Source organism: Lytechinus variegatus, chromosome 9 (assembly GCF_018143015.1).
Source record: "Lytechinus variegatus isolate NC3 chromosome 9, Lvar_3.0, whole genome shotgun sequence".
NCBI lineage: Eukaryota > Metazoa > Echinodermata > Echinoidea > Temnopleuroida > Toxopneustidae > Lytechinus > Lytechinus variegatus.
In genome coordinates, this window is record NC_054748.1 from 33,800,658 (window position 1) to 33,814,435 (window position 13,778).

The 13,778-nt window shown below is 39.4% G+C and overlaps 1 protein-coding gene across 2 annotated transcripts; it reads left to right on the plus strand.

The window, feature by feature from the left end:
* Positions 1-1,626: 1,626 nt before the first annotated feature.
* Positions 1,627-12,546, plus strand: LOC121422041 (ATP-dependent DNA helicase Q1-like). Of its 2 annotated transcripts, XM_041616846.1 has the most exons (11): positions 1,627-1,807; positions 2,405-2,593; positions 3,256-3,435; positions 4,347-4,652; positions 5,297-5,463; positions 6,370-6,600; positions 7,445-7,562; positions 8,601-8,739; positions 9,309-9,406; positions 10,740-10,880; positions 11,189-12,546. In XM_041616846.1, the coding sequence occupies exons 1-11, from the start codon at positions 1,801-1,803 to the stop codon at positions 12,463-12,465; spliced, it is 2,853 nt and encodes a 950-aa protein (XP_041472780.1). In that variant the 5' UTR covers positions 1,627-1,800; the 3' UTR covers positions 12,466-12,546. The 2 variants fall into 2 exon arrangements, with proteins under 2 accessions (XP_041472780.1, XP_041472781.1); XM_041616847.1 differs by lacking the exons at positions 1,627-1,807; positions 2,405-2,593; positions 3,256-3,435 and adding an exon at positions 3,529-3,633.
* Positions 12,547-13,778: the final 1,232 nt, after the last annotated feature.

A 13,778-nucleotide genomic window follows, 5' to 3' on the forward strand; every position in this document is an offset into this window, starting at 1 on the left:
TATCACCAAACATCCTGCATGAGTTTCACGTCACATGACCAAGGTCAAAGGTCATTTAGGGTCAATGAACTTTGGCTGATTTGGGGGTATCTGTTGAATTACAATCAAAACTTTAAAAGTTTTTGGATCTGATTCATGAAACTTGGACATAAGAGTAATCAAGTATCACTGAACATCCTGTGCGCATTTTAGGTCGCATGACCAAGGTGAAAGGTCAATGAACTTTGGCGATAATGGGGGTATCTGCTGAATTACCATCATAACTTTGAAAGTTTATTGATCTGACTTTTGAAACTTGGACATAGGAGTAATCAAGTATCACTGAATATCCTGTGCGAGTTTCAGGTCACATGATCAAGGTCAAAGGTCATGTAACAGTAAGGTCAATGAACTGGCCACAATGGGGGTATTTATTGAATTATCATTATATCTGTGTAAGTGCATTGGTCTAATAAGCATTGGAAATAAGAGTAACCAAGTATCACCGAACATCTTGTGCGAGTAATAGTAGTTTTCAAAGTCAGCACTGCTGCTATGTTGAATCGCGTGATGCAGGTGAGACCGCCAGAGGCATTCCACTTGTTCTCATGTAGAATTGACCCAAGGGTGATTACCTACATTTTCACTAATTTCTTTAGCTTGTTTCATATTGAAAACTTTCAGATTCCTGCTAAGATCGTCTGTAAAACATGCTGCCACCATTGAGACGTTTAATAAAGATTTACTGCCACCAGTGTCAGACGTTGCTACTCACTTATTACAAAGGTGGTTCGGGTAAGACAGTCTGGATCTTTTGGGAACTGATGCAGAGAGTGTTGCAATTGAACTCAACCCATCAGAAGCACCCATTCAGTCCTTGCGTTTGGTTTTTCTTATTACGTTTGAATACAAATATTTCTACAATCTGTCTGTGAGGAATTGACATTGTTGAACATTCATGCTGCTCTGATATGGAGCTCATGAAAAGCACTATATGAGACAAAGAGGTATTATTATATTATTAAATATTAAGTAGGGCATATCCCAAGCTTAATTCAACCAACGACGTGATTCATTATTTGGAGCAGCACTTCTCAACTTTTTTTTACTCGAGGACCACTTTGACTCTCAGATTTTTTTTTAAGGCCCACCTACCAAACTTTTAAGACAATGCTGATCCATTTTGATAAATATATTTTGTGAAATTTGAACACAAAGCTCTGAAGCACATTCGAAACAAACAGTTTGAGAACTGCATGCGTGCACATGAGGATCACATTCAATTTTGATTAAAACCATCATAGTGTGCATGTTGTGCTTTGCAACGTGCATGATACCTGAGGCTAAGCGTGCTTTAGTTTTGTTTGACCCACATAGACGGATCGGACATACCGTGTTGGGACAGGTCTGTGAAATATACTATAGTTTTTCACCTATTTTTTTTCTCCCTGTGGAGCTTCTCACTGCCCATTGTTTGAGAAGCGCTGATTTAGAGCTTGTAACTTGGAGTTGGAATGAGTGTGCTTTATATAGTCATTCATAAGTACCTTAACAGAAGTATAAAAATCAGCCCGATGTCAGCCGGTAAGCATTGTGTTATTGGGCCCCCAATAACATTTACCTTGTGTTTGTAACTCTAATAGGTGGACTTGTAAAGTGCTTTTTGGAACGCACCAAGGAAGACCTGACCAAGGCGCCTGGGATCTGCCCAGAGTGTGGCTCCCGATTTGGTCGTGAGGCGGTCATCAGGAACAAACAAGCCATCAAGATTGTAGGGGGTAAAGTCTTTTGGAGGTAGATCGTCCACTTTCTCTCTCGGCTATGGAAGGTAAGAGATATTGAATTCATTCATCCCTCCCTCCCTCCCTTCATCCATTCATTTATTTATTTCTTCACTCATTTATTCATTCATTGATTAATTTTAAGTATGAACATCCATGATTATCTTTTCATTTACTGAATCTAGCTTTGTGTAGACAAACATGAAAGTAAGCGGTCTTTAAATTTAGACTTAGTTGAAGATTAGAACTGTAAGATATCTTTGTGCTCTATCCACAAGCCTTGGGGGCCGCTCTACTAATTTCTAGTTGTGGTCACGTAACAACTCAAAAGTTATTGTGACCGCTCCCTACACTTGCTACTACTGGGGTCATGGCAAAACTTCAGGTTCTAGGATGTGATTCTAAACTCTGACTCTTCCTCGATCTTAAATATTTTGTATTGTCTGGACAATTGAATGATAAGCTCTTATCATTGATGAATTGCCACTGTATAAAATATACATTATATGTAATGTTTTATTACAGCTGGGAGTTTTCTCATATCTTTCTAAATATTGTTCAGTTTTTCTCAAACATTCATTGATCTTATTCTTTGACCTGATGTAAGCAGTTTGAAGGATATCATTCTCTTTTTTTTATTACAGCTGGGAGTTTGGATATCCAGCATGGACTAGAGGAGGTGAACCAGGAGCTCCAGCATGTGGAGAAGCAGATTGAAAGGCTCCTGCAGAAACAACAACGGCTCCTGCAGAGGAAGGAGCAGCTGGAGGTCCAGTCCAGTCGGCTTCATGAGCTGAGCCTCCAGGCGGGCTCCACTGACTGGGAAAAATCAGGTAAGTACGGAGAATACCACATTGTCTGACTGCAAATGAAAGGTCTTGTATCAGTTTAAAAAATGCAATGAAAATGAAAGACTTAAAGTTAAAATTCAATTCTGAAGGAAGCTTTATTTGTTCAAAATGAGTTGAATGAGATGAAAATTGCTACCTGGGAGTTTTCTTTTTTTATTCCCTGGTGTAAAAGTTCTGTCATATATACTACAATTTAATGATATCGTCTATTGTCTCTCTATGTTTAACAATTTTAATCAGAAATTGTTTAATGATGGCAATCAAATTTGAACATGTTCAAAGTTTAAATGGCTTGTACTGTTTGTCAACACCTAGATAGGTCTATATTCCACCTTTAAATCACACTTACATGTATATGTACCAATAGTATTGCTAGATTGCAGTATGTGACATATCTATGTTGAAGGATCAACATTAGTTTGGAACACTAGTGTCCTGAGACTCCTGATGAAACTCTAAATACTTCTAAATCTTTCGATCTTTTACTTTTCAAGATGGAAATGTATAAAAAAAAATCACAAAGAAGTAAGAGGACCATAGTAGTGTCTCATGATAGGTTCTATTTTATCTCTTCATATAACCCTCTGTCTTACCTCTATTATATTTGTTTTGCTCTTCCACGTGCTCCCCTTCCTTATTGATAGACTACCCATGGTCAGCTAAGCTCCACAGCTTGCGAGAGACCGTCTTCGGCATCAAGAAGTTCCGCCCGCTCCAGGAGAAGACGATGAATGCCTCTTTGAGTGGCAGGGATGTTATCCTCCTTATGCCTACCGGTGGAGGGAAGAGCTTGTGCTATCAACTCACAGCTCTGGTCAGCAAGGGTATGTCATAGGACCTGTATTATTCATCATAGTACCTGTATTATTCATCATAGTACTGATTTTTTAATGAATTGGAATAGCTGCATTTATATAGCACTTTTTTTAATGCCCCTCTGAGTGGCAGGGATGTGATCCTTCTCATGCCTACCGGTGGAGGGAAGAGTTTGTGCTATCAACTCACAGCTCTGGTTAGCAAGGGTATGTTATAGGACCTCTATTATTCATCATAGTACTGATTTTTTAATGAATAATAAAATTGATAGCTTCTCTGAGTGGCAGGGATATTATCCTCATGCCCTACCGCAGTCAGACTAAAGGTCCCTATGCTAATGAGAAAAAAGGCCAGATTCATCCAAATCATCTTGTGGCTGAATCCTCCTCATTGCAAAATCTTGAGATTTTCTTTCTCTAAGAATTTAACTGTTTTAACCTCGAGTTAATTGTCAACTCACAGCTCTGGTCAGCAAGGGTAGGTCTTAGGTCCTCTATTATTCATCCCAGTGCTGAAATTTAGATTAACCCAAGTACAGGCTGTAAGTTTTGTTTTTGCATCCTAATTGATGTAGACTTTGGGAAACTGGCAGAGTGAAGAACTATCAACTCACAGCTCTATTCAGCAAGGTTATGTTTTAGGTCCTCTATTTTTTATCCCAGCATTAAATAATAGCTGGATTTATATACCGCTTTTTGCCAGGGGATACAAAACGCAACTTTTATTACTACAGCTTTAGCTTGGGCTACCACTTCATAAGCAGTGCTCGACAAGATTTACTGTAGGAGATTTTCAAAGAAAGAATTTTGTCATATCAAAAGTTGTACATTTCAATCATGTTCCCTCCCCCCTTATTCTACCACCACCCTCATTGGATGCAACTCACTATTCTAAACATTCTTTCATGCTCTCTGGTCAGGATTCACACTTGTAGTTTCTCCATTGGTGTCCTTGATGGAAGACCAAACCATGGCGCTGGAAGAGCTTGGTGTGAACGCCACAGTCCTCAACTCCAACACCCCTCCCGAGTTGGTCAAGGATGTCCACAGGCAGATGATCGATGCGCGGTCGGAGCTCAAGCTGCTGTACGTGACGCCTGAGAAGATCGCGAAGAGTAAGCGCTTCATGGCGTGTCTGGAGAAGGCCTACAAAGCTAAACTTCTGACCAGGATCGCTATCGATGAAGTCCACTGCTGCAGTCAGTGGGGTCATGATTTCCGACCAGGTATGAACAGGAATTATGAATGAAAGAGGTGTGTTGAGAAAATTAACTCTGATTTCAGTCAGACTCAAGATTAAGAACATGCATCATCATTATCATCAGGAGAAAATGAAGTATGATTTAGTTTGATGTTCATCAACATTTATCATCATATTCTGTATCGCCAACTGTTCTGTCATTGCCGCCATCACCACCACCACCACCATCATCATCACCATCTCCATCATCATCTCCATCACCGTCAATGACACAACCATCACCCACACCACCACCACCACAAACACCACCTTCATCATCACCACCATCATCATCATTACCACCACAACCATCATCATCTCCATCACCATCATCGACACAACCATCACCCACACCACCACCACCACAAATATTACCACCACCAGTACCACCACTGTCACCACCACCATTACCACCATAACCATCTCCATCACCAACACCACCACTAACAGCCTCACTCTCACCATTACCACTATAAAAATTGAAATACAAATTTGTTAAACTGTATTTCATTGTCACACTGAACTGACCCTATTGAACCTGTTTTATTCATGAAAGCTACATACTCAAATCCATGCAAGAGAAAGAAAGAAAACAGAGCATATCTTATTTCAACTTTCTAAAATTTTCAGATTACAAAATCCTCGGCTTGCTGAAACGTCAGTTCACTGAAACCCCAATCCTTGGACTCACTGCTACTGCAACGATGGATGTTCTTGATGATGTGAAAGGCATTCTGGGATTGCAAGGTTGTCAGGTGTTCCGAGCTGGATTCAACAGACCAAATCTCTTCTATGAAGTAAGATCTTTGAATCTTTGACAAGACATGTAAATTAGATGAGTAAAATATAAATGATATTCATGTACCGATATGAATAAGGAAAAAATTAATAGTTATTCATATGGCTCTCAATTGTGCAGCTAAATTCCTTGTGCGAATAAACATGATGTCCAATGGCGTACAGATGGGGGGAGGGGGCTTGGGGGCGCTTGCCCCCCAAATTTTTTCACGACCAAGAAAAAACAAGAGAAAAGATAAAATATGTTATTTTCTGAAATACATCAAAATCTATAACAAGATTTGACTTTGTGATAAAAATGATCAAACTTTTTGCTCGCTCGCTTCACTTGGGCACAACATTTTATAAAATTTTCCCCAATACACCATATCTAGGCCTTGTCAAAATGTTTGGATCATTACGCAAGTGATTGTGTTTTTATTACAGCCTATATGTAATTTCTACAATTTTCATTTTGCAACCAGTCTTTATTAACAAAATGTTTTTTTTTAATGTACTATACAGGTATGTATGTAGACAACTCTGCATGCTATAGAGTACCAAAGTGTGACATCAGTTGCCATGGTGTCATGGCAAGCTGGTTCTAAACAGAGTCGCAGCTGACGATTGTCTGTACACATTGTATTTGCAAATGACTTTGGCTCGTCTGAAAAATAGGTTGCAAGTGATCAAATTTCGGTAGCAGCCATTTTCTCCTATGAGAAACACTAGTTATGCTTCATTCGGTGGGTTCATTTGTTTAGAACCCGGCCGCCATGACAACTGACGTCATCGCTTTGGTACTCTATATCACACAATAAAGCACCCTACTGTGGGGGAAAGATTACCGATAAACAAAAGAAAAAAACAAAACATGTTGGCGTCGAAATTTACTAGTTGGATAATCAATCTTCCGTAATCTTTAGGTACGCCCCAAACCGTCCAAGCACGCAGACTTTGTTGAAGAACTGATCAGGCTCATCAACGGTGAGTTCAAAGGCCAATCGGGGATCATCTACTGTTTCTCAAGGAAGGATGCAGAGACTATGGCAGAAAGCTTGAAGGATGGTGGAATTCAAGCCCATCCCTACCATGCAATGCTTGATGCTCATTACAGAAGCCAAGTACATAAGAATTGGAAGGAGAATAATATACAGGTGAGATGAGGCATTAAGATTTCAGCTAAAAATTGGCATGTCAACTAAAAAAAATTACCTGATCTCCATGTATGTATTTGTATATTATAACTTCAGTAAATATATTTTATTAAATTATAATTTTTTACTGAAATCTATGAGTAGAGCTCCTGAACTCTACGATTATTATGATTTTATTATGGTCTCGGGAGCCCAGCCTTAGAAAGGCCTTTGGCCTATGCTGGCTCCCTCATATTCTCATTTGTTCTGTTATTCTAATTTTGTATCCTTATCTGTATATACATGTAGTGTATTCTTTGATTTGTATGTTGTATGTTTTTTAATGAGAATTTGAAATAAATGAAATGAAATGAAAATGAAAAATGAAATGAACTGCTTTTATTTTCTGTGACTATGTGACTTTTGATCATATTTACATCTGTGAATAGGTAGAAAATGTTTTCTTTTGTATTTCTATTCTGTGTTTATTGACTTTTTGTTTTTTATTGCTTTTTTAATGAAAATTGGTATTATTTTTCCAAGTTTGAACAACATGGAAAGAATTGATTTAAATCAGTAAAATTATGATAGGTACAGAAATTGCATTGTATTTTACATGTATAATGTATTTGACATGCACTTACAAAATGTTGCATAACTCTTGGAATTGCTTACACAGGCATAGCAAATGTTACTTAAAAATTTGTGCAAGACTTTAAAATTAATGCTCCTCAAATGCAACGGTGCTAGCTTATCATTTTTTTTGAGGGGGGGATTTTGGGTTGGGGTTGTGACTTTTATGATTAATTATGATCATTATCAAAACAATACATAAAAATACATTCCTTCAACTCTGATATCTCAGGTTGTCGTAGCAACGGTAGCGTTTGGAATGGGCATCGACAAACCTGACGTGAGGTTCGTTATACATCACTCAATCAGCAAGTCAATGGAGAATTACTACCAGGAAAGCGGGCGTGCTGGTAAGTACCATTTCACTTTTAGATTCTAATGTGCCATTTACACTTGGTCTGTGATAATCATGCCAATAAGATTGCTGCCTAAGTCCAGTTTAGGAGCTCCGAAGTGATACGGTGAAACATATGTTCTAATTTTACTTTAATTTACTACAAAGTAGCAGTTTAAGCCAGTGTGTTTTATCGAGATTTGAGTTATCAGCTGTATATCCAACTCTGGATATATATGATCAAGGGATTCAACAAAAGGTTTTAATTCTAGCAAGTGACCGTGGTCGTTAGACAGCAATCAGAACAAGTAGACTCAACAGGTTATTCAAGCCGTACCCATAGGACTCAACAATGTTAAACCAGAGGGTTTGGGCAAAGGAGCATTACACAGGGCACCCACTATACTCCATGGAATTGACGAAGATCTTCATGTGGTCCTCTAGGATGCCTAACACAAGAAAGTATATCATGGCAGTAAGCAATGTAAACGCAAAGGTTGTTGCTTGTCGTCACTTGCCACAGAACATTGTACATTTACCCTTCATACAATTTTGGTAGCAAATTTAAATGAGGCATAAAGAATCTTTATAAGCAGTGTTTTATGTCTCTAGATGGACCTCGTCCTCAAGGCCATTTGCCAGTCCTCGGCCTTGGCCTCTGGCATGCGTCCTTCGATGCCTCGATCGAGGACGAGGTCGTGGCTGGAATGTTTCATAGAATCTGAACCCAGTAACATAAAGCTTAACAATTCATTGTGGGACTGACTTTTACAATTAATTGAATTGATTATTGTGTATGATCTATCGTTAAATCGGCTCCATGATCAATCGCTGAGCGTTATTTGGCGTGGTTTTGATGTCTTAGTGAATTCAAGATCTTCTCACTATTTCAAATTTTTTTCCTACAATATTTCATGGAAGGTAAAAGTCTTATCATTGATGATTAAGTTAATAGTGTGAAGCAGGCAAGGAGCCATCAGAACCCCCAAAAGAAGAAAGTCTATATACTTAATGTGTCCTTTATATAATTAATTATGATTATTATATTTCTCAGGTCGCGATGATGAACCCGCCAAGTGCATTGCATACTATGGTTTAGCTGATGTATTTAGACAGAGCACTATGGTCGTGACTGAACAGACGGGGCAACAGAAGCTCTATAACATGGTGGCCTACTGTGTCGCTCCTGCCACGTGAGTCTCGTCTTGCCTCTTTTGATGTCGGGGGGGGGGGGATGGTGCCATCTTTCTGAAGGTACATTAAGTGTAGCTGTAAGTCTATGAGAAACCATGTACAAAAAGTTATGATTAATTGGAAGTATTAAGCATATCTCTGTGTGGAGGTGCCATGGCCGAGTGGTCTAAGGCGCCTGGCTATACATGGAAAATCTGAGGTTCGATCCCTGGCCGCGGCACCTATGCCCGTGAGCAAGGCATTTAATGTACAATGCTTTTTTATCCTGCTTTCAAATAAATGGAAATGCTATATGCATTATGGGTATCTAGATATGCACGTGTTAAAAGAAAGAAAAAAAAATCTCTGTTACAATTGGCTAATCTGATCTATGTTGACATTTATCAGGTCAAGTCTAAATCTATTCTAATCTAATCTAATTATGTAATGTAATGTAATATAATGTAATGTAACATAACCTAATGTAACATAATGTAACATGATGTAATGCAATGTTATCAAATCCAATCAAATCTATTCCAACACAATCTCATAAATCTAACCTTACCCTTTTTTTCACATTCCACAGGTGTAGACGGACCCTGATTGGTCAGCATTTTGGAGAGCGTTGGGAAGGCCAAGCAAGATGTAATAAAATGTGTGACGTATGCCGAAGTGGAGCAAAAGGTATGATCGTAATCATTGTATGAGGTTGACATCTGAACTTTGTCTGTTTGAAGGAATTGTAAATATTTAAATTTGTTTTTGTTTCCCCTCCGATATAGACTCCAAGACCCGTATTCTGGGGAGCATTTCATGAAAGGACTTGTCGGACGTTTTATCCGACAAGTCCTGTTTTATCCGACAGTTGCTATAGTAACAGTGCTTCTCAACCAATCAGAATCCAGGAAAGTTGTCAGATCTGACATCTTGTCGGACGAAAATATTGATGAAACACCCCCCTGAACTCTGGTTTAAATTAAACCCTGGTGGGTGTTTCATAAAGCTGTTCGTAAAGATACGAACGACTTTACGCACGACTGGAACATGTTCTTAGGTCATAACTCAATTACACAGTGATATCACATAGCACAAGAAGGGATCACCAGTTATGAAACACCCACCTGGTCTAAAGTTGTGGTTTAACTATGGAGAGCCAGGACCATGAATCCCTTACAATTCACATTCAATTTATTAACTCATTTGACACCCAAATTGTTGATAATTATCTGGGAATGGTAACTGAAGTATTTTTCTCATTGGTCTCATTCTCATTTTTTTCATTGGTCATATCATGCCAAGAGGACGCGCACTACTGGACATTGATCAATAAGGTGGCGTGTTGCATATCATGTATGCATTAGCATTTAAGTGCGACTCTTAAGTCCTGAATTCACAAAGGTGGTTTTGAAAACCCACGGTTGAATTATGTTAATTTAGCCTGTATCGGGCGCGTGTATAAAAAGTGTCCAATGCTGATGAGCGATTTTGTCACAGTGCGCCAATGTGACGCCTGTTGCCATGGTTAGATACGCTATTTTATTCATGAGTCCACTGTTTGTAGAGTGGACACATTAATTAAAAACAGTGGACTCATGAATAAAATAGCGTGGATGACCACGGCAACAGACGTCAATTTGGCGCACTGTGACAAAAGCGCGCATCAGCATTGTACATTTTTTAATATAATGCGATCTTTTTTTTTTTGTCATTTTGCCTCCGAAGAAGATTCTGCTAGGATCGAAAGCTTAGGCCCCTTTTGATTCTCTAATTTTTGAATATACGCAGTAAAATAAGCTTAATTCATACAGGAAATCTGCATAATCCATGGACTCAACCGTGGGTTTTCAAAACCATCTTTGTGAATTCGGGCCTAAGTCATACGTAATTCTTTGTGAAACAGCCCCCAAGGCTTGAACATGAAGCATAACTCCATAACTTCCCCCATTTAGCTTGGATTACGGACCCATACCACAACGCCCAGCAATCTCTCTAAAACTACTTCTGTTCCCTTTCTCAGTTGTTGAAAAGGACATGTTACCCCATCTCCAGCGTATCTACACCATTCTTGACCACAAGTCTAAGGGTGATAATAGGGTCACCGCTCTCAAGCTGACTGAGGAACTCATGAGTAAGAAGGGCGTAGCTGCTCTAGACAAAGGTGAGCAGGTTTGACGGTATTTTGATTAGTGCAGGGGATGATTTTTGTCAGTTCAGTGACTTAAAGGGATGGTCCGGGCTGAAGATGTTTATATCTAAGTAAATAGAGTGAAATTCACTGAGCAAATTGCTGAAAATTTCATCAAAATCGGATTACAAATAACAAAAAGATATTGAATTTTAGACTTTATCAATATTTTGTGGAAACTGTGATATGCACATTGTCATGAATATTCATTAGGTGAGCTGATGATGTCATGTCCCCACTTTCCTTTTTCTTATGACTTTGTTTCTGTTTAACATTTACAGACCAAGCCAAGAAGATGACAGGTTTAGATTACGGATACCTCATTGCTCACTTCCTCCTCGAGGGTTACCTGAGAGAGGACTTCCATTTCACCCCCTACAACACCATCAGTTACATCATACCCGGCCCCAAGGCTCGGGTACTCGCCACCAAACCCCAGAGGTCAATCACAGTTCCGTTCAAGCTTGAGGATGGACACATGTCAAAGGTCAAAGTTCATAGTGGGAAAGGCCAGAAGGAGAAAGGCAGCAGGGGAGATGCCCCAGCGACCAAGACTCGGGAGGATGAGAGGAAAAAAGGGAGAGATGAGAGTGGGAGGGGCTCTGAAGTTCGGAAAACCGAAGGGGAGGGGCATCGTGGGAAGACCAAGAAGCGGAAGTTGGTCGAGGAGGCGAGCATTATCGATCTGTGCAGTGATGATAGCGATGATGAGGACTTTACGGAGAGGAAACCCACCAAGAAATCTGGCAAGTCCGCCAAGCTGTCCACCACGATGGAAGGAACTTGTAATGTGAGGGATAGTGTTGGCAGTAAGGGGGCGAGTACTGCACAGAAGTGTCGGGGTGGGACTGATGAAAAAGTGCAATCCGCTGCAGCACAGAAGTCAAGCAGTGGGACTACAGTATTAGATAGAACTGATGCAGGATCAAGTAAGAATAGCAGCAATGTCACAGAACACTCAGGTCAAAGCCAACCGGCAAAGCACGCTCCATCCAAAGACAACAACTCAGAATCAGGTCCATTCACCTTCAAATCCATTACCTCCACACAAAGTCTCGCCAGCTCACATTCAAAAGGTGCTCATTCAGCCAATCAGGGTCCAGGAAAGGAGTCACAAGATCTTGCCAGAGCGTCCAAGCCCAACCAACCAGGCTCCAGTACCAGTGAGCCGTCGTCAAAGAGCAACAGCAGAAGCAACTTCCCGGACTCCCAGCGCTCTCCGCCCGCTGCCGTCCATCGGAGGGCTCCCTCTATGGGATTATCGCCCGGTTCAGACGTGGAGATGGACCTGCGGAGCGTCTACACCCAACAGCTTATGAATCTTGGGAGTGAGGGCGAGAGCTTCAATCGGGAGAACAGTAGTTTCACCATGTCCACCTCTTTCTCAGGAAGCGAAGATGGGTTGGGGAACACTCCCGCGAGCCGGAGACGGAAGGGGACGATGCGTCGGGTGGACAGCATGGACACCTGTGACGAAGATGATTCCATGCGTGATGACTACGAAACCTTGAAGAAAGTGTATTCAGATCAAATGAAGAGACTTGATGACCCTATATAAGTGTTTAAACGGGTACTCCAGGCTGAAAGTAATATGATTTGAACAGATTTAGAAAATTCAGACAAACAAAATGTTCACTGAAAATTTGATCAAAATTGGATTAACAAAGTTATTGATATTAAAATTAAAGAGTTGCATTATTCTGGTGAAAAAACTTTGAGGCATGTCTTCATGAATATTCAATGAGCAAACTGATGATGTCATATCCCACTTGTTCTCTTGTATTTTGTTATATTAAATTAGGTTTGTTCAATTTTTTTTCCTTAAAGAACAAAAAATATTGGAATAAAAACTGATAGGTGGATTAGATATTCATTGCTGTAACTTATATCAGTACAAGGGAGACATATTTACTTATGTATTAAAAAATGAACAATTATGATTTCATTTAATAACTTAAGAAAAAGGAAAGCGGTCATGTGACATCATCAGCCATCTAATGAATATTCATGACTACATGCATATATAACTTTTTTCACAATATATTGCTAAACTTTGAAATTCAATAACTTTGCTATTTGTTATCAGATTTTGATGAAATTTTCAGCATTTTGCTCTGTGAATTTTGCTCTATTTATTAAGATCTAAATATTTTCAGCCCGGAGCATCCCTATTATGGTGGTACCTCCAAAGTGATTTAATTTTACCCTCGCCCAATGTAGTTGGTGCAGGAGTCTCTTTGTTTTGGGGTTGTCCATCCGTCCCGTTATCATTTTCACAATGACTAAATAACTGCTTTATCAATTCAACTGCAAACTTTGTTCAAATATGCATTATGGTGATCTAATAAGTTTTTCTGGTATCAAGGCCCAAAATCAGAAACAGCAGAGGTTATTATATACATTAAAATATCTTGTTCTCACAATGTAATTGAACCATTTTAGGGATCAAGTTCAAACTTGGCTCGTGTATGTATTTGGGAGTGACAATGATCTGATTATTTCTGAGGTCACAAGGTCAATGATTAAAGGTGACAGTGGGCATTGTAAACCAGAAAATATCTAGGATTTAAGATAATTAATGATCCCGTTTGAGGGTCTCTTTCAAACTTTGCTCGTGTTTATATCTAGATGAGTGAAGATGACGATCTAGAATTCGGGGTCATGAGGTCAAGGGTCATAGAGGAATCGGTTATATATATTCAAATGTCTTGTTCTCACGAAATCTGAATAACTTTGAGGGATAGATTTCTAACTTAAATCTTCATTTGAGGGCAAAGATCTGATTAGATTTTGGAGTCACAAGGTCAAATGTCACAGAGGTCATTCTACCAATAAATATTTCATTCTCTTGATACATGAAGAACCATTTAA

Bases quoted from the DNA above. Each gene is read 5' to 3' on its own strand.
- LOC121422041 (XM_041616846.1), top strand. The intron at 6,601-7,444 runs GTGAGATGAGGC...CTGATATCTCAG, and splicing joins GGAAGGAGAATAATATACAG to GTTGTCGTAGCAACGGTAGC. The intron at 10,881-11,188 runs GTGAGCAGGTTT...TAACATTTACAG, and splicing joins CGTAGCTGCTCTAGACAAAG to ACCAAGCCAAGAAGATGACA.